The sequence below is a fragment of the Sceloporus occidentalis genome, unplaced genomic scaffold, assembly GCF_023333645.1.
Source record: "Sceloporus occidentalis isolate IW3139 unplaced genomic scaffold, rSceOcc1.0.p SCAF_6, whole genome shotgun sequence".
NCBI lineage: Eukaryota > Metazoa > Chordata > Lepidosauria > Squamata > Phrynosomatidae > Sceloporus > Sceloporus occidentalis.
In genome coordinates this window covers 131,273,590-131,299,685 of record NW_028316986.1, presented here as the reverse complement: position 1 = coordinate 131,299,685, position 26,096 = coordinate 131,273,590, and the positions used below count along the sequence as shown (strand labels likewise).

At 41.1% G+C, this 26,096-nt stretch overlaps 1 protein-coding gene across 1 annotated transcript in view; it reads right to left on the bottom strand.

Annotated features, from left to right (window-relative positions):
* Window positions 1-26,096, bottom strand: part of EYS (EGF-like photoreceptor maintenance factor) — a 670,725-nt gene that overhangs the window by 524,167 nt on the left and 120,462 nt on the right. The window contains exons 7-8 of the mRNA XM_089530993.1: window positions 905-1,076; window positions 261-339 (exon numbers count right to left, since the gene is read on the bottom strand). Of these exons, the coding sequence (XP_089387119.1) occupies window positions 261-339; window positions 905-1,076 (251 nt within the window). The remainder of the gene's footprint in view (window positions 1-260; window positions 340-904; window positions 1,077-26,096) is intronic.

Below are 26,096 nucleotides of genomic sequence, written 5' to 3'. Positions count from 1 at the left end.
TGAGTTCCATTAAGTTTGAACAATTGAAACTACTTTTAACTACTTTAATCGATCTTTTTTACTAGCTGAATTGTTTAATATGCTTTTAGTCTTTTAAAATTACTTTTATTATTTGCACTGTTTTAAATGGATTACAATGATTTTATTCTGCCTCAACCAAGTCTCTCTGGGTAGAAGGTGGAATATAAACATTTAAATAAATAATAAATACATTAAGTTTCACATTGACATATATCCTGTGCTTTACTGAGAAGACTTACATTAATGTCAATTTCACATCTTGAGCTGGTCCACCCGGCTTCACAGTGGCATCGATAGCCATCTATGAGATCAATGCATCTGAAAAAAGGAAGTGTTGTCTTACACACTGTCTGACACAATTATACTTTCTTCCAATACAGCACTAGTTATACCCATTCATCTGTTTCAGACTAATCCTAACTGTAGCCCACTGAACATAGCAGAAAATGTTGTGTTCTTTACTATGGCTTTACTGTGTTGTGGTTTCAGTTCTTTTGTGAAGCATTTAATACACACACACACACACACACACACACCTCTGTACTTTCAAAAAGAAAGAACCTTGTTAAAACCTGATGGAATGCAAAGGCTGAACAACTACTCATAAGTATATTAAAGCTTAATTAATGCACAGTTATTGAAAATCACTTTATGTTATTGCACTCAAATGAAAGAAGAAATGAGATAATGTCCCACTATATTGCATTAGCTTAAACTGGCAACATCTGTCATCCTTTAACGTGCCTGTACCTTTTTTCCTTTTATGAACAGCATAATTAGAAATATCTTCAGCAAGCATTCCTGGCATTAAATCTTAAATGTTGCTAACCTTTCTTCTTATTTCTTAGAAGCAATAACAGTAAAAAATAATAATAATAGCCACCTTCCATGATGACAAGGCGTTGACAGGCATTCGTCAGCATTTATTTCACAGTTTATCCCAAGAAAGCCTCTTCGGCAATAGCACTTATAGAAGTTGATGTCATCAACACAGCTTCCATTGTTGAGACAAGGTGCTGAAGTACATTCATCTATATCCACTTCACACTGGTTGCCTGAAAGACAAAAACACAAAAGCATAGACAACACTTTGGACAAAACACTAAATATTTTCAAAACAACTCCTGGATGCTTTTTTTTTAAAAAAAGTTATTATTGTTTGAGAGACCGCTCCCTGTCTAATAATGTTAAAGACCTTTCTAGGCACATATATTTTAAAAAAACAAACAAACTCCATAACTTTAGAATCTAAATTTAGTCTTAAAACTACAGGATGTTTTTTTTTTTTTATTATTTACCTAAAGAAGTTAAGAGATGGATAAAAATCCTCTGAATTCTACCCCTCTTCTGCGGTGTCACCAAGTGCAGGCTGCGCCCCCAGTAATGCCACTATCATCCCTCCATCCAGCATGGAGTTCATTTTGTTGACTCTCTGTGTGTGTGCACATGCTAGTATGCCATATTGGCTGCGACAAACATGTAACCTTAATAACGAAATGTGATAATTTCCTGAGTTACTTTTATTTGTCATGTTGAGCTTTTTTAAAAGCTGAACAACAATAGCAAAAAAATCCTCCACATGGCAAGCAGCTGAGATTTAGAGGTAACTGTTTACACTCATGTGGGTGACAATGCCTCAGAATACTTATCTTGTATGGATATGTATATGGATTGACTGTTAACCAGTCCTGAATAGGGAAGACTTAGAACAGAAGAAGCTACCTTATAGTGAGTAAAACCATGGGTCCATCTATCCTTATGTAGTTGACACTAACTGAAAGTCACTTTCTGGGATTTGTGGCAGGAATGTTTCCTGCTGGAGGAATACATTTGTGAGTTGGTGCATCCTATCCTTCTATGTTTATTATTTGGGAATCATGATGTGTACAGCCACAACAAGTCCAAATGCTGCAACAAATCCTACAGCTAGTTTGCTCCCTCCCTCACCTATGGAACTGAGCAGACAGAACATGGACTCCTCCTGCCCCTGCCAACAATTATTGCTAACAGTAGAAAAATTCTCAAAGGTATTTCATTCACACATCGGTAAATCCTCCCAGACAACATATAAATCCACACTTGCTAATTAGATTTATAATCTGTGTATGTTCTCATATGTGATGTATAGACAGCAGCCACATCTGTATACTCTGTTGTCTATAACACAAAGTATTTTCCCCCAGCAAGCCAGCAATAGGAAGATATACATGCATAAATGGAATTCCAGCAGGAGGCTTTCTTGATCTGCTGTTGTAAAGAAGAGGTGTTAAAATCCTGTTAGTATACAGACAAAGCAGTAGAGTGCTACTGTGCTCTGTCTTTGAGCTGGCACTTCACCTGCATAAACTCCAAAGATGTCCTTTTGAAGTCATTCACTTCCTTACATCAGAGGACTGAAAATCCTTCTATAGTGTCAAGCTTGCAGGGAATGGGACTTCAAAAGAAGAGTCACTCCACACCTCTGGGCTCTGGCTATCCCACTGCATATAAACACCAAACCTGGGGGAACCTTTTTCATCTTAGTTCTAAGGCTTATGGTTTGGCAAGAATAGAGAAAACTCTCCTACCATATACTTACGGCTTTTAGTTGGTCTTTTACTTATTACACTTGCCTATACATCCCATATAGCTTTCAAACAACACCAGTGCTAATAATTAATACAAAATTGTTAAGATCTCAATTGCTAAAATAGAGATGAGGAGCCTCAGGTCCTTGGGCTTTAACTAGCCCACCTGTGACCCCACTTTGACCCTCTGAGCTTTCCCTGAGGACTGTACACTCTTCGTCATGAGGCCATTTTTGACATATCATGGACTGGAGATGTTCCAGCTTCCCTACAGGCTTTCTCTCCATGCTAAAAGCCTGGAATACCTCTCTGAAGGTTTAGGCACTATCGGGATGCATTTCAAGCTAAAACATGATGGCTATTTTGGTCCCATCAATTTGCCTTTGACTTGGGATGTAAATCTTCATGATTTCATTTTGCTAGGCAATACCAAACAATTTTACCATTTTTATCTTCACTGTGAGAAAACCACTGAAAACTGCAATTTTTGAAGTCTCTTCTGTGCAATAAAGAATGAATGTGTTTACCTGTGCAGACCACAGCATTTTCTGTGCAAAAAAAAAAACAGATTTCCTACACACACGCACACACACAAAGGCCAGACTCCTGTATCAGTGACTTAAATATACCTAACTAGCTAACTTCTCCTGGCCCAACCCCCCTGCCCAAAACCTAATAGAAATGTCATTCAACTCCAGTCACCAGCCTAATAGACATCATTCTGCCCATGTAGCTGATGCCTGGTAAAGCTGGTGGGGAGCAGAGTTATAATCATGGCAATAGTGCCAAAATTGTGACTAAGTAGCAATTGTGAATAAGATCTAGGTAAATGTTTCATATTCACAATTGGTACATTCCAGTTTTGACACTATTGCCATGATCATAACTCCTTCTACCATTCTACCAGTGACTGCTTATAATTTTTATTCTGTGCAAGGAATGGTTTATTGTACAGAAGGTGTCATTTTCTGTGAAGATTCTCACCAATTTGGATTCTCCTCATCAGGTTTTCCTAACACCCGAGAAACCCAATTTTCAAATATTTTTGAATATCCTTTCCTTTCCTGTCTGTATTTTTTTTAGAAGGCAGCCCTCCAGCCCTTCTCTGAAGTATGAATTTGGCACATGGGCTGAGAGCAACTCTCTATGCTTGCATTAAAGTTCCCTCCATAAGTCAACAGGGGGAGGTGAGTAGCCTGAACTCTCACTGATTTTTAATAAACTCTCATAATGAAGGAAAGAACACATTTACCTGATTAGCTCCATCATGAACACATTTCAAGTTCCCTTACTTATATGTGCTTACATTAGAGACACTGTTCCTTTCACTTTCATTAGCTGAGTTAATGGAGCATTTAGTGTAGAAGGTGGAGATCTTTGGTTTTGAGAGCTGGAGGTGCTGAGTTCAAATCCAGTCATTTATTCTTGTGAATAATAATATCTGTAGAATCATTAATCACTATCACTCGATTCTACTTTGCATTCTCCTACTATGTAATTCTGAATGTTCTTCAGGAAAAACTGCCTTGTCTTTTACTGCTGTACAATACTGTTGCAGAAGAAAATGAAACACCAAGCCTGTTAAGTACAAGAGGCAGTGGTGGCTGATGGTTTCCATGTCAGTAGTGAATCTGATCCAGATTTTTGTTTGCATATTGGGGTAGCTTTTTAAAAGTTCAAAGTATATCCTGAAATGGATTCAACACCCTATTGACATGAAAGCAACCAGCTTCCACTATAAAGAAGCATCAGCACAAGCGCACTCTGGCAGTGCTTTCCGATGCATGTCTGTCTCCTCAGAGGCAGGTCTCACTTATTTCAACCATACCCCTTGGTAGGTTTTCTTAGGATTGCTGCCTAAAGCAGGTTGCTCAAGAAAATTAGCATGCAATCAGTTCTCATCATCATAATCAGTCCAGATCCATAAAATAGATTAGTCCTTTCAAGTCCAGGGCTTAACTCTAAGAAGTGCTTAACTCTACTGCAGAGTCATCCATGTTAGTGCTAAATTAGGATCACTACTTCTCTTTTTCTGAGAGGGTCTTTACCTTTAACATTGATATGACAGGCAATGAAAATGTAGTCTTTTCCATAATGGAAATGGTAATGCCTACTGCATTTGGCCAATTCAACTCAGGCAGAATTTCTTTTCAGAACGAAAAACAATCACCAAAATCCACATATTCCTTCCTATTGGGGATAGCAAGTTTAAAAAGATGGCATGTAGGAGAAAGCAAAACTGACAGATTTCTTCATTTTGGTCTGGTCACTTGATTTACAGTAATCAATGAACATTTCATTGAGAGCAAGGGTTTAATTCCTACATATGTGTCTATAGATCAGTTAGCTTTCAGTATCTGTCTTTTGACTAAACACACATGTTCAGAATCTCTTTGTTTCAAGCTGAGAAAAATCAAGGAGAAATTATGATTGTACATCCAAATCTGAATTTGGAACTAGAAATATATAGAGTTTGATGGTACAAGGCTAGTTTACACATGAGTGTATTATGTAAATTATTGTGGATCTCCATACATTTGCAAAAACACTCAATTGTCTTCACTTTCCTGTGCAAATTTGCATCTATTCACCCTCCCTCTGCTGATAATGCACAGCCATGCAAACCCATGCATCACATCTTCAGTGATGTACATCTTTGTGGATACTCACAGAAAACCATGATTTCTTTTTCTGCATAATTTGTGGAGTTTTTCACCCATCCGTCAAAAAGCCTGAATTTCTTCAAACCAAATATGGAGGGATCACATTCTACTCAGATAGAATGAGGAGTATTTTAATCATGTAGACAAGCCCACAGTTGGCTCTCTTTATCCACGGATTCTGCACCCATAGATTCAACCACATTGAAAATATATTTTTAAAAAGATACTTAAAAGCAAATCTGGATTTGGTTATTTTATATAAGGAACACTATTTTACTACTCCATTTTGTATAATGGGAACTGAGCAACCATTGATGTTGGTATCCACAGAGTAGTGGTGGTTGTGGAACCAAAACTCAGTGGATGCCAAGGGCCCCCTGTATCACTGATCACAACTGAATCTTCACTTGGTAAGTTAAGCCGCTCATCATAATACAACTTTTTGAGATCTCCGTCTTCATGAAGGCAACAATTCCAAACTCTTATGTTTCTAACTGCTTATGCAAATTGCTTGATTGGAAATGACAAACATTTGATATCCGGCAGGGGCAGAGAAGACTATGACAGAAATACTGAGTTAGGCTGCTTAATTCTCATCATCCTCAATAGATTTTAAGCAGCTTAACTCTGTGCAGGATTGCAGCCTATATAGATTTTAATCCTTAAATGCAGCCAAACACTGAAATAAGAGGAAAGTATGTACATTCCCATCGCACAGGATAAAAGTATTATTAAAGGAGTAGATGCTATTAGATACTATTTCCAGAGAAACTGCCAAGAGAGAAAGTATAAAACAAATCACCTTAAAGAGAATTTCTTTTTTTTGTTTGAAGTGCCAACTAAGATGGGAGAGGGGGAAAAATTGGCAAAGCATCATCAGCCCATAGACATCTACTCTGAAGTAGGAGCCACTGAGATAAATGGGGTTTATTCCCAGGCAAGTCAAGATAGGACTAGGGCATTAATAAACAAATCACTATCTCTGTCAGAGAGCACACACACAGAGAGAGTTGATATTAATTGTTACACATTCAACAGCCTTTTTTCCCCCACTGATAAAAAGATTCATGATATAAATCCAGTCAAGCTTTGTGAGCTAGCAATTTGCCATCTAAACAGACTGACAACAGTATCATCAACCAGAGGCTGAGAGATCAATGAAAAGAGGGTGTGTATATCTCTTAGAAAGAAAGGAAAAAATGTTAGCACAATATTCTTCCATTTTGGATCAGAAGCATTTTCTATATACAACTTAAGAAATGGGAGTGTAAAAAACTTCAAACAGCCACATATAAGAGGGAAAGTTCTGTTTTTCCACCATACTGCTGCCAGAAAAATCAAAATTTTGAACTCAAAATGATGCTAATAACTTTGAATTCTGTTGCCAAATCTGTCACGAGAACGCCAATTCTACTGCTCTCTTTCTTTTACTAAAAACACATGGCATCAGAATAAAATTAGCCAATTAGGAAGAAGATGGCGAGTTTTGCTTGTATTACCAGACAAACGACCACCCAATTCAATTTGGAAGCATCAGACATATGCTGCACATGCTGTGCATGGCAGGCCAATCCAGTTCATAAGAATAGAGTGTTTTTTCTAAAAACAACAACAGCAGCAGCAGCAGCATTTTAATCCATCCAATTAAACAGCAGATTCCCTGTGTAGCAGTGTCACTGATTACTATAAGCATGCATACACAGTGGCCAGATTCTCTTGCCTAATAAGGGGTCACAGACTCATCTAGAACATGCTAGCTGCTTGATAGAAACCAGTGAAATATGTTGTGAATGATTAATGTGCACATTCTGGTATATAACACGTCATGTTTGATAAAAGCAGTAGTGCTCACATGCTTTCAGAATATATCCACATTAAGGCACTGCCCAGTACTGCAACTATTTTACTTCAATGATGCCTTTGGTCTTTAAATTCCCTCACTTATAAGGCCCTTATACTTAAATGTCTAGAAGAAGCCTCCTTGGGGAAACTCTGGAAGCCACAATCAATACTGTCACTAAGTTGTCACAATGCCTGAAGTAAATTTGTATTTGGGAGAGAGAAGCCTGCTTTAAGAAGCACAGAGGAAAGCTGAAGCGGTGCTGATGGGAAGGGAAAACCACTCTGACAATATATTTAAGATACAGATCTAACACATCTGGCCTCTGGTCATTTGAGAAACCCTGAATTTACAGGTTTGCTATTAATCCTGAACTCTGAAATACCTAGACTAACCAAAAAAGAAAAAGAAAAGAAAAGCCTCTTGTTAAATCCAGCACACACAAAAAATTGAAACTATTCCTGTGAGTTAACATTCCAACTTCATGAAACAATTGGCAAGAATTCTGGGCAATCATTTTGTGAATTCTGGAATGTTAACTCACTGGAGTGATTTCAATTTTTCAATCAACAACAAGACTACCCTACTACATAGTCCAGCAAAGATGATTTCTGTTTTTCTTGTGGATATGTAATATTTTCTACTTTAATGGACATCTGCCACACTGAGAGAAGAGTTGCATTCTGCAAGTGATTAGGGCATGGAAAATGCTATTTCCACCACCACCCTCCTGTCAGCAAACAAAGCTGAAATACAGAAATGTGACAAGAGCCCTACTTCTGATTGTCACAACCTCACCTGCTGATGGTAGGGGTTTAGGAACCTCATCTACTCACCCCTGATTACCAATAGAACAGAACTGATGTGACTAATGCTTCATGAGGTAGACTGAGGCCTGGAGCAGACAAGCACAAAAGAACAGCCCAAGTCCGCTCCAGCCAAAAATGGGTCTCAACACCACTGTCTGAATGGTACACTTTCAAGGTGGCTTGTGCACGTAGGAGCCGATTGGTGCTGCTAGGATTTGGATTATCCTGGTTCTTTTTGCTCCAGTCCCAAGGACCAGAGTGCAGCTTCAGCACAACTTCCAGCCACTTTGGAGGTGTGCGCTATTTAATCAGCATGCCTCAAAAGTGGCCTGAAGCTGCTTCAGTTGGCCCATCTGTTTCACCCCGGGGGGAGTTATGATGATGGGAATAGTGACACAATTATGACTATGCCTGGATTGTAAAAGTGACTCTGTTATGGGTGTGTAACTCCAGATTATGGATCTGTACGTGTGATACTGAATTCCAGCCTATATTTATATCAGCTCAGCTCTTTATTGGAATTCTTATGAAAGTAAATGGAAGAACTACAAAAATCTTTCAAGCAATTTAAGATGGAGCAAGGTGTTTTTCCAGGAATAACATCAACATGTCTGTGCTTTGCATTCCTTATTTAATGATAATGGATGAAAGCTTTCACATTCATTATAGGCTAATTCTGTGGCGAGATCACCCCAATCATATTGTTAGATCTGGCAGCATTAGAAGCTGGGACATTTCAGTGCAAGTTTTGGAGCCCTGGAATGCTCTTGCCCAGAAAGACCCCTGCTCAGTTCCAGTCATCAGATATTACTGGTGTTATGTAACTTCAAATCAGTTCAACTTATACTTGCCATATTCTAGGGTTTTCTTGGCAGGGGTTATTCTGAAAAGGGTTTCCATTGCCTTCTCTAAGGATGAGAGAGTGTGATTCTCTTCCCAGAGGCTTTTGAAGGTTCAGGGCTTTGCAAAATGAAGTGTGATGGAGAGCTTGTGGGGTCACAGAAGCAACCTTTGGGTTTATTTACTCCATGGGGCACATGATTCCCAGCACTGTCCCACATATTCTAGCAATACTAGAGACTGATGTGAATAATAGCTGCACAACATAGGAAAAGGCACTTCAAAAGCAAAAAGAACAGGAGAAATATGGTGGGTTTGGGTATAGTTCCCCATAAGATTTGTTGCTGCATGCCTTCAAGTCATTTCCAACTTATGGTGATCCTAAGGCAAACCAAACCGATCATAGCTTTTCTTGAAAAGATTTATTTAGAGCAGGCTGAGCCTCCACTAGGGCTAAGAGAATATGACTCACCCAGTGGGTTTTCATGGCCGAGCAGGGATAACTCTGGCCTCTAGAGTCATACTTTAATGCTCAGACCACTACACCACACTGGATTTCACCCATAAGGTTACCAAATTAAATTATGATATATGATATGATATGGCTGGAAACCATTCTTATTGTAAACCTAGATAAAAAAGTGATTTCTTTATGTTGTACTTTTAAAAAAAAGTCTGAAAATCTTTATTTACCAACTGGAGATAAACACTAGAGACATTTGGTGACAAAATTAAACAGTAGGCATTAGCAAAGCATAATTAAAGCACATAAAATTTCAAATCTTTGGTAAGCTATCTTCTCATTTGTTACAAAAGCATAACATTGAGCCTGAACTAGGGTTGCCATAACCCGGCTGCAACTGGGAATTTCCCGGTTTTGGCGGCCCCAGGCCCCTCCCATCCCGGGTGCCGCCAAAAACCGGGACAACCCCGGTTGCAGCCGGGTTGCTGCAGCCCGCGGGGCCTCACTGCCCTCCTCCTCCTCGAGGAGGCGGGGAGGAAGAGGAAGGCAGCGAGGCCTGGGGCAGAGGAGGCAAAGGTGGAGGTGATGCCTCCCCGCACGCCCGCACCACCCTCCCCGCACAGGCGCGCCACCCACCTCCTCCTCCTCCTCCTCCACCCCCTCTCCTCCAGGCTGCGCGGCCGCGTGGAGGAGGCGAAGGTGGAGGTGGCGCCTCCCTGCGCGGCCGCACCACCTTCTCCCGCCTCCCCGCCACCTTCCCCTGCCTCCCCACATGCCCGCACCACCCACCTCCTTCTCCTCTGCCCCTCCATTCCAGGCCACACGGCGAATGGAGGAGGGGGAGGAGGAGGAGGAGGAAAAGGAGGAGAAGGAGGAGGAGGAGGTGGTGAGTGAATGGCCAGAGGCCTCAAGGTGTTTTTTGGGAGGGGGGTGCTTTTAATGCTAACAAGTCTCCCTTGTTTTGACAGTGATAGTGTGTGATGATGATGATGATATGAGTCAGTTTGAAAGGCATGCAGGCACTGTTTCTGAAGCCAAGAGAGTGTCACCTTCCAAGTGTGTTTTGGGTGCTTTTAATGCTAACAAGTCTCCCTTGCTTTGACAATGATAGTGTGATGATGATGACAATGATGATAATAATAATAATAATTTGTTTTATTTATATACCGCTATTCCAAAGATCATAGCGGTGAACAGCAAGTAAGCTAATTAGCAAGTAAGCTAATTTGCCCCCAACAGTCTGGGTACTCATTTTAGCGACCTCGGAAGGATGCAAGCCTGAGTCGAGCTTGGGCCCTTTTGCTGGTCTTGAACTCGCAACCTTGTGGTTTCGAGTGAATGGCTGCAGTACAGGCATTTACCCACTGCGCCACCAGGGCTCCATGATGATGGTGATGAAGATATGAGTCAGCTTGAGAGGCATGCAGGCACTGTTTCAGAAGCCAAGAGAGTGTGACTTTCCAAAGTGCCTTTTCTGTGTGTTTTTGGTTCTTTAATAGTGATATTGATATCAGGAAGCCTCTGAGGCATGGTCAATGTAAATTGCTGTGATTTTTACAAACTCATGCGCAGTGAAGAAAACCCAAAGTCCCTTGACCAAGTACACACTTCTGAGAAGTACACTTGGTGCAAGAACGGTGAAACCACCTTGACATGTTCAATATGCATAGCCATGTTAAACCATGCCAAGTGTTAAACCCAAGGGGTTTGGTTATGGAATAAGCCTCTGAAATATGCAAGAGGCCATGTTAAGTAAAGCCATGTGAAATGCCCAAATGTGCTCTTGTGTGTGTTTTGGAATGCAGGTTGGGGGTGTTTGGCCAGAAAAGGAAGTACATTTCTGCCATCTGTCTAGAAATAATGCCAAAATGTCCTCCATTTTGATCATGCCTAAGAAACATGCATTTATATCAACAGTTTTTAAAAAATCACCAAATTTTTCACGTGTCCTCCATTTTTAAAAAATGTGTCCTACATTTGTCCCGGTTTGGAGGTCCTGACTTATAGAAACCCTAGCCTGAACAGACAGGCCAAAACAAAGCTGCTCAGGGTCACCTTAGAGATATGCTGCCCAAATGACACATGCATCCCAAGAGGCCAGAAACCATGCCAAAGCTTCACTCCAGTCTTTAGGATTGGAGCATGGCTTTGTCGTGGCCTCTGGCCTCCCAGGCCACATGCATCACCCAAGCATTTCTTTATGTTGAACTGAGGAAAGTAGTAGTGTGGACTGATTATGCCATTGGCACTGCTATCCCCTTTAAAGTTAGAAGGATAACACAAGCATTAGTGTTGCAGATTGGATTAGAATTCTAGAGACATTTAATTGGAACACACACACACCATTTTATGGAAGCTTCTCCACACATTTGGCATCAAAGCTAGAAAGAGTGTCCACAAACTATTTAAGTCTAAATGCACTAAGGGTAGCGGAGGAAGGCTACAGAGAGATGAGATATCCTTGTAAATCAATAGCTAGTAATATAGTGCATTACAAGCAGCTTATTACTACTGTATCATTAGATGGAAACATGATGCTGCATCAGGTGGAGAACATTTTCAAGAGTGTTAAAAATGCATAGAGAGAGGTCTTGAAATTGTGCAACAGTTAGGACAAGGAAATCTGACAACAAAGCTATGCCATGTCATTTTCTTTCCCAAGAAAAGATGTCTGTCTCCACTAATGAAAGCCATCTTTTCTCCTCATGAATGCCACTGAGAGCAGCTTTCTATGAATGGAGCAGGGAGCCATCAAGATGCTAGGTGAAATTCACTTGTACTGAAAGGCGCACCCTGCCATCTGAGCAGAATGGTGATAGTCGCTGAAATGGTAAGAAAAAATATGCACTCACGCACGCAAGCACGCACACACACACACACACTGCTTTGACCTTTAGCTTCCAGTGCACATCTGTCAATGTTGTTTCTCTGAAGCTTAGCGGCTAGCATGTTTATGGATGCAACATCTCCAGAACAACAAGAACAGTTTGCAGGAACTGTTCCTGCAGTCTTTTTTGGGACTGCTAGGCATCCTATACCCTTTTTTCCCACAGGAAAAAGGGAATATTAAAACTAGCATCTCTACTACTCCAGCCACCATTTTAGGATATCATTGCCTCTTCACTGACTCCATGAACACATTAAGCACAACACTATCCCCCCAATACATGCTGCATAAAAACCAGCTGATAAGATTTTTGAACTTAATATACTATTGATTTCATCTTTGAAAGATTTATTATAGGTTAAAATGAACTCTAAAGGCTTAGTATTTTGAGGTCGTTCAGAGATTTATTGTGAGGAATTATTTTAGCATTGTTATAGTAAATCAGATTAAATGGCTGTTGTGCTGAGCGGTGAAATTTGAATTGCTGAGTCAGTTTGGAGGTAAATATTTTTGCACAACATAATATCGTTCATAACTGCTAGCAACTAAAAAGAAATGACTAACTACATGACATGTGGAGGGAAGTCTGAAAATACTAGCATGCAACAGTGTTTGGTTCTTGTAGGGTGATCATTTTTAAAACATCACTTTATGTTAAATGTCAAATCTTGCCAATGGAGCATCCCAAGGCTAGGTTTGTCCTTCACTCTGAAAAGTGGCTGCATGAGAGTGATTTTTATCAGTGCAAGCAACTTTTGATGTATTCTTGTGAATTTTTATTTTTAGCACCAAGATGTAAGGAATTAAAAAGAAAAACACATTTGTCATGTGAAAATTACTCATTTCCATGTATTTGGTGTTTAACATGCTATTAGGCAGGTTCTCTGGTTTTCACACAAGGCTAAATGAACATTATTAATGGGCATAACTCAGAAAAAAATCACCATGCCACCTGGTGTGGGAACACCATTGCTACAATTTAGCCAGGTTGCAATACACCAGGACATGATATGCTGCAAACTGTGAGTTTCTTCCTCTGTAAACACATGGAGGAAAAATCCATGTGCACATATGTTTACACACCATTCTAAATGGAAGGGTTGTGTGCTTTGCCTGCAAATGTGATTTCCTTCTATGATATAGTTCATTAAAAGTACTCCTTGCTGGAATTTTCATTAAACCAAAATATTTAATGTGACAATTGTACACTGACTTCATATGAAGAATGAAAATACTTCACTGTGCACAGTGACAATAAATTCCTGGAAGAAGGAATGATGTAACTCCTAGGTATGTTCTATACAGTTATAGCAGTGCAGCATCCTAAAGCTGTAGGCCAATATCATGCCTCAGAAGAAGGGATATACTTATTTCCTTACTTAATTTTTGGATGAAGTAGATGATTTTTAGCCATTTTCTTTTGAAAAAGTCTTTGAAAACTGACCAGTTCAAGACTTATGATGCACAAAATTCACACATGGAATTTTTGCAGAGAAAAACGTATTTTCTGCATAGGAAACAACTTGTGTTGCACAGAAAACAGCATTTTGTGATCAGAAATCACTGTTTCTGAGAAGAACAATTATTTTCTGTACATACCACATTGCTTCCTGCATAGAAAATTCTGTTTCCTGCACAAATAAACCATGTGAAATTTTTGCATAAATTAAGTCCTGAACTGTGAAGATTCTAATCAGTTCAGGACTCTTCCACTCAGTGTTTTATGACGCCTGAGAAACATATTTGCTGGCTATTTCTGAATATTCATTCCATGCATAATCTGGGGATGTCTCATAAAGTTCTACCTAGGCACAAAAGCATTACATCTCCCCTCTCCTCCTGCAGGACTCACCTTCCCCTTTCATCCCCATAGCCATTTACTGGCTGGTGCAGAGCAATGGACATCAGAGAAGCTTCTGGCTACATCCTATAGGCAGGTGCACGACAACAATGTCATCCTCTACAATAATTAGACCATCCCTGGGAAGTCCTGAAGGAAAACCTATCATGGGGTTTTCTGGGCCTGAGAGGGTGTGACTCACCCAAGGTCACCCAGCTACTTTCTATGGCTGAGCAGGGAATAAAACCCTGATCTCCAGAGTCCTAGTCCTATGCTCACACCTCTCTGCTGTGTTGGCTCTCTACTGCAAAAGTATGCAACTACAAATCTGCTTATCTTGAAACCAAGACCAGAAAAAACACAGATTTCTTATATAATTCCTAATCCTGAAGCTAAAGACGCAATGGTGAGTGTGCTGGCTTGCTCCTTTGTTCTTTGACCTTCTTTCATCTTTCACTTCTTTGACCATTAGCACATAACCACTTAACTGCAGAATGCCTACAGTCTCCCAGTGGGATATTAGGTCTCCCTACCCTAAATGCTCTGTTGTTCTTCGAGGCACTTGGAAACCATTATGCTCCTTTATCTTCTGCATATGCATAACATTATGCTTCAGCCCTCAGGAGGTGACCTTGACATTTTCAAATTCATTCCCAAAGCAGTGGGAAATGTATGGGTGATAAACAGAAAACTTTGACTGCAGAGTCCAATTGATGTTCATTTTGTTTCTTGTCTCTATAGCGTCTGAAGAACTGAGACAGTCTGCATTATATTGGCATGAAAATTTACGGATATAACTTCATGCTCAACTGTTGCAGCCATCTATAACATTAAAATTGCTTTAACGGTAGCCTTTGCTTTAATATCCAGAACAGAAGCAATGGAGTGAATAACAGATTTTAGTTCCCTATGCAGTGGTTACTATTTCCGCATACAAGTTCATAAGCAGAGTTAGTGTCATCTGAAGACACATCAGAGGCTTAATTTGGCAGAAAATGTAGTCCCTCTACTTCATCAGGGACAGCTGAAAGGTACACACTTGATTTATTCTTTAAAATGTCTACCGCTTGCCTATGGATCAAAATACACATATCCCATGTACAAGTTTTTGTCTCTTCCCTGATCCTTATTACTCAATCAGGGCTGGGCCTACTATGATCCTCAGTTAGGTGGTCACCTTGGGCAGCTAATGCTGGGAGCAACAATGTGTTGGAGGAAAAAGCTGAACATCCCATGCACTTGCAGAGAAGGATACCAAATATTTGAAGCAGGACAGAAAATCAACAATACCAAAGTTACTACATAGTATTAAGATGTGGAATAAAACTATACTCAGAATAATATGGGGTCTGAAGTTCATACTGAAGTAAGAAGAATGATTACATTAACATTCCAGAAGACATTTCAGCATGGAATAGGAAAGGAGCCATTTTATTTGCATCAAGCAGTAAAATGTTTTGGGCCAGTCCTCTGCTTGGCTAATATACTGATCAATTCCTTGGTGTAACAGTGTTTGAGAATAGATTGTCTTTGAGATTATATTGCCATTAACGAATCCAAGTGACAGAGTGTGTCACCATATAATTTTAATTCTGTGTCATCTACATTGTAGAAATGATACAGTTTGACACCACTTTAACTGCCATAGCTCCATCTTATATAATTCTGAGATTTGTAGTTTTGTGAGGCACCCATACTTTTCAGAGAAGGCTAAAAACCTTGTAAAATTACAAATCCCAGGGTTTGTAGTGTTCCAGTATTAAAGTGGTGTCAAACTGTGTTATTTCTACATTGTAGATACACTCTATGGCAATTATTTACATACTGTTTCACCTTTTTTCATCTACATATCTATTTTAAAAAACATCATGTGCCTTAACCAGACTGGGATAAAATCTGTAGAATTAAAATGTACAGCATAGCCTAGACATCATTACCTGGAAGTAAATTGTATTGTGACAAATGAGACTCGTTCTTAAGCAAGGGAAGAAACAGATGGCCATTTTAAGCATCCTGGGTGGCTTGGTAGCATGACACTTACATGCTGCATGCTCCCAAGCCACTTGGAAGCTGCCTGGCTGTTTACATGGGGGCAGCATCATGATGCTCCGGTGGTGCGACATTTACACACTGCATGCCACTGAAACATCATGAAGCCGCCATCCTGCCGTGGAACAGACACAAACACAGCTTTTTGCCACTGGAAAAAGGAGCAGATTTTTGACACTCGTTTTTGGGGAGGCTGCAAGGCAGGTTGAGGCCACAGCATGCATGTGCTGTGGCCTCAATCCGGCTTTAGAAGGGATGACTTCAAGCCACCCATTCTGGCCATCTATTTCGCCCCTAAGAATGCTTTAATCAGGCTTACATTTAAGTAAGTACACAAGTGATTCCAGAGATATTTGAATTTAAGTATGTAGTTAAAAATATTACCACTGCATATTTTTCTGCTAAACCAATACAGTGTGTCCTTGCCTTACACAGGGGATCAGTTCTGGACCCCTCCGCGTAAGGCAAATAACATGTATGCTCGAGCCTGATTGAAAATAATGGGGCTTGTGCATAATGTGTGGCATGGCGCGTGCGCCATTACAACCCTATCAGCGTGGCTTTCAGCGTAAGCTGAAAGCCGTGTAAAAGAATATGCGGGCACACTGTATATATAACTGAAGCATTTTCAATATGTAGAGGGAACTTTGAGACTAACAGAGTGAAAGTGAAAGGGCTAGCCTGAAGGAAGAGACTCCTCCCTCCATAACTGTTATCCTCTGGCCTGTGACAGAGTTGACCGGGCAGGCCCAGCTCCATCAGGGCTAGCCTGAAGGAAGAGACTCCTCCCTCCATAACTGTCATGTTCCGGCCTGCGAGGGAGTGACCAGGCAGGCCCAGCTCCCATTAGGGCTAGCCTGAAGATAGACAGCCCTCCCTGCATGATAACTGTCAACCTCCGGCCTGTGAGGGAGTGAACAGGCAGGTCCAGCTCCACCAGGGCTAGCCTGAAGATAAAGAGCCCTCCCTCCATGATAACTGTCATCCTTCGGCCTGCGAGGGAGTGAACAGGCAGACCCAGCTCCATCAGGGCTAGCCTGAAGATAGAGAGCCCTCCGTCCATGATAACTGTCATCCTTCGGCCTGTGAGGGAGTGAACAGGCAAGCCCAGCTCCACCAGGGCTAGCCTGAAGATAAAGAGCCCTCCCTCCATGATAATTGTCATCCTCCGGCCTGCGAGGAGTGAACAGGCAGGCCCAGCTCCATCAGGGCTAGCCTGAAGAAAGCGAGCCCTCCACGCATGATAACTGTCATCCTTCGGCCTGCGAGGGAGTGAACAGGCAGGCCCAGTTCCATCAGGGCTAGCCTGAAGATAGAGAGCCCTCCCTCCAATCCATCTGCCTTGGTCCAGGCCTCAGAGGGAGAGGAGAACCACTGGACCTGATCCCCTTCCCCATCACCATTCCCTTCTCCTTTTGTGTCATGTCTTTTAGATTGTAAGCCTGAGGGCTGGGAACCGTCCAATTAAAAATAATAATAATTGTAAGCCGCTCTGATAGCCATTAGGGCTGAAGGGTGGGGTATAAATACCATAATAAATAAATAAATAAATAAAGTTATTGTAGAATAAGCTTTCGTAGACTTTGCCTACTTCTTCAGATGCATGGAATCTGAATTCTGAGCCATTTTCAATTAAAAATATTTTCACAGAAGAATATAGCTTTTCCTATAATATACACCATGTTCTTTTTTTTTTCTTATCTGCAGTATCAGAACAAGACATTCAAAGACTCTATCTACCAAAGGGGGCCTTTGAAATGAACTAGGCATTCACATAAGAAACTGTAAGCATCAGCTTGAGACCTGTCTCTCCATCTTTGGTCTTTTTCTGCCCCAATCTTTACTGAGGCTGGCCCTATCATTAGGCACAGTGAGGTGTGTGCCCCTGGAAGAAGATTTGGGATGTCATGAAAAGGCAACAGATTATCACTATTTTTTATTGCCAAGCATTGGAAGAGGCGTTTGCTGAATTTTCTGCCTCAGATACTAAAATAACATGGCTGGGGTTGGGGACAGAACTTGAACCATTTTGTTTAAGAATAAATATAATTGCCACTTATAACTAACCATTGATCAGATAATGCTCTGGGACACAGCACATCATCCTACCATTGCTCAATTACGGATGGCTTCAGCATGTCATGATATCATTTTAAAAAAACAGCTTTATTCTGGGGTACTTGACTTGGGGTTTGTTGTTTGCTACTCTTTGTGAAGCAGTAAATTATCCTCAGCTGGACGTGACCTTCACTATCTTATTTTCAGTTTGCAAAGCTGTATAAGATATTAATAGAATTGACCTTTCCACCTACAGAGGGGGAAAAACCAACTGTATTGGAATGATTAACAGACAGCTCAGCATTTAAACTTAGGGCCCGAACAGGCAGGCCAAAATAAAGCTGCTTCGGATCACTTTGAAGGTATGCTATTTAAATGATGCATGCATCTTAAGAGGCTGGAAGCCATGCCAAAGCCATGCTCCAGTCCTAAGGATTGAAGCAAAGCTTTGGTACAGCTTCCAGCCTCTTAAGATGCATGTGTCATTTAAACAGCATATCCCCAAAGTGATCCGAAGCAGCTTTATTTTGGCCTGCCTGTTCGGGCCCTAAGTTTAAATCTGATCTGTTATTCACCAATACTCCTTTACAATTCAACAAGAATTATGCAAAATACCTGATTTTAATTTGGAATGCTCATTCATTAAGTAAGTGTGCATTGTTGTTTCAAAAGACATAGATCCACTTCTTATTAGAAATTAGAGACCTTTTACTAAATGAACCAGGGAGAAATGATCAAAGGCAAACAAAATACCTCTTTAAAATGTTAGGCTGCTGCCACACTGCAAAATTAATGTTCAGTTGGCCCTTGGTATCCACAGGGGATCTGTTTCAGACCGCTCCCTCCCCCGAGATACCAAAATCAACAGATGTCCAAGCCTGCATTGTCCCCAATGGCACATAGCCACACTGCCATTAGGGACAGTCCCTGTTGTCCTGTGGTGGCACATGCATGCGCCTGTGCCACCATTGGGGACAACAGAACTTAATGGCAGTGCAGCAGCATGCACGCACCACCAGAGGACAACAGGGGCTGTCCCTAATGGTGTGGTTATGTGCACGCACCACCACTGGGGACAACATGGGCTTGCAGTCTGCAGATGCTTAAATCCATGGATGACACAGTCTAAAATCATAGCATAGTGGCTATGAAGAGACGGTGTCCTGGACATGAAAACATTTTCTGCAGTATACTGAACTATGGCCATAGAATGAGACCGAATAGATACAGAGAAGGCAAGGCCTCATTTACCTTGGGCTGCCATTACAAAAGATAGCACACAATGGACATTATGGGCACAATGGCTTGCCTGTTACATAGACTAAGAACTTCATCACATGAGGCTGCTAGAGTGGCATTGCAGCAGGATAGCAGCATCTTCCTGGATCATTCCTTTCATTGGCAGGCAAAACCCATCAATGCCTTCCAATCATGATGCTTTTCCACTAATGATTCATGTGTGATAGCTTTTTCTCACTGTAGTTCCAATATGCATGCATTCACGTGGTGTGAGTGGGCATGAACAGGCTTCCTCTCTCCATCTTCACCACTATTCCCAAGCAGGCTGTTTTTTTTTCTCCCTCTCCCCAATTTCTCTTTACTTTTCTTTTCTCTTTTCTTTTTGCTTAATCAATTGCTGGGATTGTGCAATAGAAAAACATACAGACTGACAGGTATGCTAGAAAGGGCATAGGAAGGTGAGGTAATGAAGGCAGAACCTCAGACAGTTTTGAAGAGCTGACTCTCCCCAAACTGTGGTGTCTTAGCAGCCTGGTGCCATAAAGTCCTAAGTAGAATATAATAATAATAATAATAATAATAATAATAATTATTATTATTATTATTATTATTTGTATACCGCCCTCTGGCAAACCAATCCGGGCGGTTAACAACAGTAAAATATAAAATATGACAATTAACAACCCTTTATCCCTCCCCCCCTTAAGACAGTATTAAATAGTATAACATATTAAAAACACAATATCAAGCATAAAAAGAGCAATTAAAACTAAAAACCCTGATATCCCTCTGTTGATCCTCAACCATCACTAAGATGGGGCCACGGGAGGAATGAGGGAATCAGGGAACCTGGGAACCTGGGCCGGGATGGTTAATCTGGAAAGGCCTGCCGGAAGAGATCCGTCTTGACCGCTTTTTTAAAGCTGTCTAATGATGTTATCTGACGGATCTCATCTGGCAGGTCGTTCCAGAGTTTGGGGGCGACAGCAGAGAACGCCCTCTGGGAGGTCGCCGCAAGCCTAGATTTTAGAGGCTGCAGTAAGTTCCTCCCAGAGGACCGGAGAGCGCAGGGAGGATTGTACGGGAGGAGGCGGTCCCTGAGATAGTTTGGACCCAAGCCATTTAGGGCTTTAAAGGTGATAACCAACACCTTGTACTGGGCCCGGAAGCTGATAGGCAGCCAGTGGAGGGACCTCAAAACCGGAGTAATGTGGTCCCTCCTAGATGTACCTGACACAAGCCTGGCTGCCATGTTTTGAACCAGCTGTAATTTCCGAGTCAAGCACAGGGGTAGCCCCATGTAGAGTGCATTACAGAAGTCAAGGCGTGAGGTTACCAGCGCGTGCACAACCGTCTCGAGATCCCTTACTTCCAGAAAAGGGCGCAGCTGGCGTATCAGCCGAAGCTGATAACAGGCACTCCTGACCGTCACATTTACCTGATTTGTCATCAGGAGCGACAAGTCAAGGAGCACCCCCAGACTGAGAACACAGTCGCTGGAGGAGAGTGTGACCCCATCCAGGACTGGAGGTTGCAACCCAATTCTTGGTTTCGGGGCCGCTACCATGAGCACCTCCGTCTTGTCTGGATTCAGTTTCAATCTGTTTTTCCTCATCCAGCCCATTACCGCCTGAAGACATTCATTGAGAGAAGAGATGCCATCGGAATTCGAGGCCGACGAACGAGATACGGAGAAATAGATTTGGGTGTCATCAGCGTACTGATAACACCCAGCACCATGACTCCGTATTATCTCACCCAGCGGCTTCATATAGATGTTAAATAACATCGGGGACAAAATAGCCCCCTGAGGAACCCCACAAGTGAGGTACCTCTTACTGGAGCTACAGTCCCCGAGTAGCACCCTCTGAGACCTGCCCGAGAGGAAGGACCAGAACCACTGCAAAGCAGTGCCCCCGATACCTAACCCCTTCAGGCGGTCCAAGAGGATGCCGTGATCTATAGTATCAAAAGCCGCTGAGAGGTCTAAGAGCACCAACAGGGTCACACTCCCCCTGTCAATGCTCAGACACAGATCGTCGGTCAAGGCAACCATGGCAGTCTCAACCCCAAAATATGTATTTTGTAAAGAAGCAACTCCATACGTAAAGGTCCTCATTGTCATAAGTAAACATCCTTGTGTCTTCACATTCTTCAGGAGTTAGATTGGAACCCCTCTTCCTCCCTTGTAAGAGAGTTGAAGTTCTCTAACACACAGGATAATTGGCATTTCCCATCATGTACTCCTGGTAGTACTTGGAGATTCCACAGAGTCGAACAAAACAATTTTAACTCTCTTGGCCTTGGGAGAGAGTACTAAGAAAGAACACTAAAATTAGATCATGTAATTTCAACAGCCCAGAGCAATGGAACTGAAGAGTCTTGCATGGTGACTAGAATCTAGAAATTACTACCATCTCCTCTCCTCTCTCCTCCCACTTTCTTAAAGCAGATATTTTCCTTCTGTGGAATACTTGGAGAGAAATGCATCATTGGCTAGTATCCTGTTATGGGCATACACATGTGCAAGTTTCCCTTATGTGCACACATGTCTTTTTTGGATGCTGTGGGAGATAATATTCACCTCTTTGTGTCCCTGTAACCAGATGTGAAATGATGACATCAGTGCTGAGACTGCTGGGGTCTTCCAGACAGCTCAGCATTTACATAACCATTTCACATGTCTCAGAGCAAGCCACTTTGCTGATCCTGCCCACTTCCTACAAAGCATAGAATGGCCATGTGGTCACTTCAGAGGATCTTTAGTCATTTGGGTGGTGGTATATGCCTTAGCCCAGCATAGTCTGCATGCAGACCTGTTACACTGCAGAGTCACACAGGAGTGAGGACATTGTTTACTTGTGTCCCTGTATCCAATCCTGCTTGCTTTTCTCTCATTTATTTGGGGTGTCCATCCAAGTCAGATTCTTGATCAAAAATCATTTTTGTCCATAAATCCTGGATTGATGAGAATATTCATAGTTCAGGACTTATGATGCACAAAATTTGCATGTGGCTATTTTGCACAGAAAATAGCATTTTATGTGAAAGAAACAGCATTTATAACTGTGTGGTTTTTTTATTGCTTTCATGTAAGCAGAAAAAACACCCTGTTAATTTTGTTGCTTCCTTTGAGAAAAGAAGTAATGAAGAATTGTGTCCCTAGAAACGTTCCACTTTGATACAGACATCTCCTGAATCATTTAAATATGCCTCATTTGGTTCTTGATTCAGGATTCATCAAAATCTGAAGCAAACACCAACTACAGATTAGCTACTGTACTTGCATTCCTTCCCTCATTTAAAATGTCACTTGTAATAAGTGAGAGATGTCTCCCTCCCTGTTTTAAAATGAAAAAAAAAAAGGGGGGGGGAATAAAATTAAGCAAGAGGGACAAGATGTTACTTTTGAACAAGCCATGACAGCTGGCACTCTGTAAAGGTTACAGGTTGTCATTATTACAGTATTTCGTGTCTAATTTTTGCTACAAGGCTTCATGCTTTCCCTGTTAGTCATAATAGATAATCTAGCCTACTAGTCTGGTAGTGGTTACTCAGTCTTGTGGAAATGGTGAAGCACCAGAGTGTCAAAAATAAGCTTGTCAAGCCCCAAGGAACATGTTTCACAATAAGAAATTCGGAAGAGCAGAACATGGCTGCTTAGAGAAACAGACAAAGAGATTTAACTGTGTTAACCTTCTCACAGGTGTTAACCTTTCTACAGGTTAGCCAGAATACAAAAATAAATTATTATTATTATTATTATTATTATTATTATTATTATTATTTAAAAGTATTCTAATCCTGCATCCTAACTTGGGATGGCAGGGTGAAGCAGGCACCTCAGGAAGAAGAAGTTGGAAGTCTTGAAAGAGAAGCTATTTTGTGTGTTTTTTTACTTCACAGATGATGGGACGTGCTTATTGATATTTTCTGCTGGGCTGAGTGGAGGGGACACCATTTCCTGTTCTTCCTCAGGTGGCATAATGCTGTGGTCTAGCCCTTTGGAAAGAAATTTAAGCCCAGATAAATGAAAAGAAAATAAGCAGGTCTAAGACTCAGGATGCCATAAAGAAAGAACAAAATAGTACGAGTGGGGAAATCATGAGCACTACATCTAACAGCAATAAAGATGACACGGAAAGCCTATTTGAGAATGACGAGCTCTTTTCAAGGCTGAATTGCAAAAAATCAGTTTAAGAGCACTTCATTTTTATACAATTATATTAACGCAATTCATTTCCCTAGTTTAAGAGATTTGATGTTGATGCATGCAAATCTTGGCTAATTTTGGTTGAATGGCTACTGTGCATAACAACTGGGCATTATGCACTCCTAACATATATAGTGCTTGTCCAAAATGTAGTGAGCACTGATATTCTAAGGTGAATTGCAACAAGCCCAGATTCTTCTTGTCAGTGTTTGAAGACAGATATATGTGATGGTGTGGGATGGCTTCCATGCCAGTGGGCTAATTAATTTTGTTGGGGGTATAGTATAAACCCTAAAAGAGCTATCTAAGGTACAGTATCCCAACCCCAAAATACATTCAGCAATGTGGATAGTTCCTTCAAAGTTCAAACACAACTTAGAATACTTTCAGTTCTACACTGAAATGAAAGCCATCACCTATTGCTGGTTGTATGTTAGGGGTTTGCCAAACATTTTCAACTGAAAAGTCTTCCAATGAACCATTACTTTTTAGCTGGTTCAGAGATGTTACAGTAACAGTGAGGGGAAAATAAAGCAAATGAAAAATTTAGGGCAATATTGATTCAGCTAGCCATAACTCAATTACATCAACAGGCAACCAGACTGGTTAGCTATCCCAAACCAACAGTTCCTTCCTTCCTTCCTTCCTTCCTTCCTTCCTTCCTTCCTTCCTTCCTTCCTTCCTTCCTTTTTTTTAAACACACACACACATTTGTCACAGTATTGGGCTTTCAAGAATGCTCACCCTAGGAGCCATTGCTTTACTATGTGTATACTGAACAGGCCCAGGATGTATTTTAGAGGAGTAAGCATACTGTTATCGCTGAACAGAGTGTCTCCATTTCACTAACTTCAAATAGGGCTATGAAGTTTGGAGTTTGTTTAATTGGGCCCTATAGGTTTGTTGTTGTTAACTGACATCAAATCAACTTTGACTTACAGCAATCTTATCAACAACCCAGCTTGCAGACTAAGGGTTGTGGCTTCCTTTACTGAGTTTATCCATCTGCATATTGGGTGTTCCTTTCCCCCTTAATACCTTCTAGTTTACCAAGCATTATTGTAATCTTGGTGTCTAGGGAGAGTCCAGTCTTGATTTACTCTAGGACCTGGCATTTATTTATCATTTTAGCAGCCCACAGCCTCTGTAGAACCCTTTTCCAGCACCAGCTTTCATCACTGACCAGCTTTCACAACCATACATATAAACTGGAAATATGATGGCATGGATGATCCTAACTTTAGAATTCAATGATATACTATCTCTTTAGTATCTTGTCTAGCTCTATCATAGCTGTCCTTCCAAGTTATCAGCCTCTTCTGATTTCTTGACTGCAGTCTCCATTCTGATTAATGACTGAGCCTAACCATCACTTTGCTTGCATGGGAGGTTAATGTAATGGTCTGGTAGTTAATGAATCTCCAGATGGCCCTTTTCCTGAGGACTGGAGTATATATTGAAGTTTTCCAATCTGTAGCCATTCTTTTCTTTTCCCCATTTGTTGACAGATTTTAGTTAGAACTAGAGTAGATTCCATCTCTGTAATTTAAAGCAGCTCTATTGGTATGTAATCTGTTCTTGGTGATTTATTTCTGCCAAGTATCCTGAGGGCAGCTTCCACTTCACTTTCTAAGGTTGTAGGTTCATCTTCAGATAGTTCTTCCTTGAATGAATCAGCTCTCCTTTATTCTCTTTTAGATAGTTCTTCCATGTGTGTGTTTTTTTATCAGCTTTTTATTTCTACTTGATTATGTAATGTGTTCTTCTGCTGGTTGTAAACACCCCCTTCTCTTTGATTTCCCAGATCTTGTAGAAAAGATATCTTATTCTTCCTTTGTTGTCATCATCTTCTATTTCTATTTCTCTGGACTGATTATTACAGTAGTTCTCCCCCCCCCCCCTGCACAAGTTGCTAAATAGTTACTTTCAAGGCTTTGACCATATTTATGACACCTTTTTTTTTTGGGGGGGGGGGTCTTCTCGACTGTCCTTAACTGCTTGAAGAGTTTAATGTGCCATTCATTGAAGCTTCTCTTTGAGGTTGGGTACAAATAGTGTCATTTTGCCTTCCTCCCTCACAATGTCCCTGGCTTCAGTCCAGGAGTTCTAGATCCTGGTCATTCAGACTTAATGCAAATCTATTTGTTTTTTCCATTACCTTTAAATTATACAGTAATATTCTTCAGGTTCAAAAAGGATTTCCTGTGCCTCATTCTGCACAGTACTAATCACCATCTCTCAGAGATCTTCTGCCAGTGTCACACACCCTACCACTGCTGTTGTCTAGTAGTGTTGTAAAATGGCACAATAATTCTTCTCATGCCTGAAGAATGGTGGGCTACTTTTCTAGGACTCATCCCTTTGCCCCTCTGGTGCTAAAAGGCCAGATATCTGGCTACAGGGACTGCAGAGATAATAAAATAAGTGTGTGTGTGTGTGTGTGTGTGTGTGTGTGTGTGTGTGTGAGAGAGAGAGAGAGAGAGAGAGAGAGAGAGAGAGAGTTCATGCACACACATGCACCTTCCAAAAAACCCATGAAGATATGGGGAGCCTATGAATTTCCTAGAGTTTTCTTAAGTGAGGAATCCTCCAAGGTGATTTTGCCGG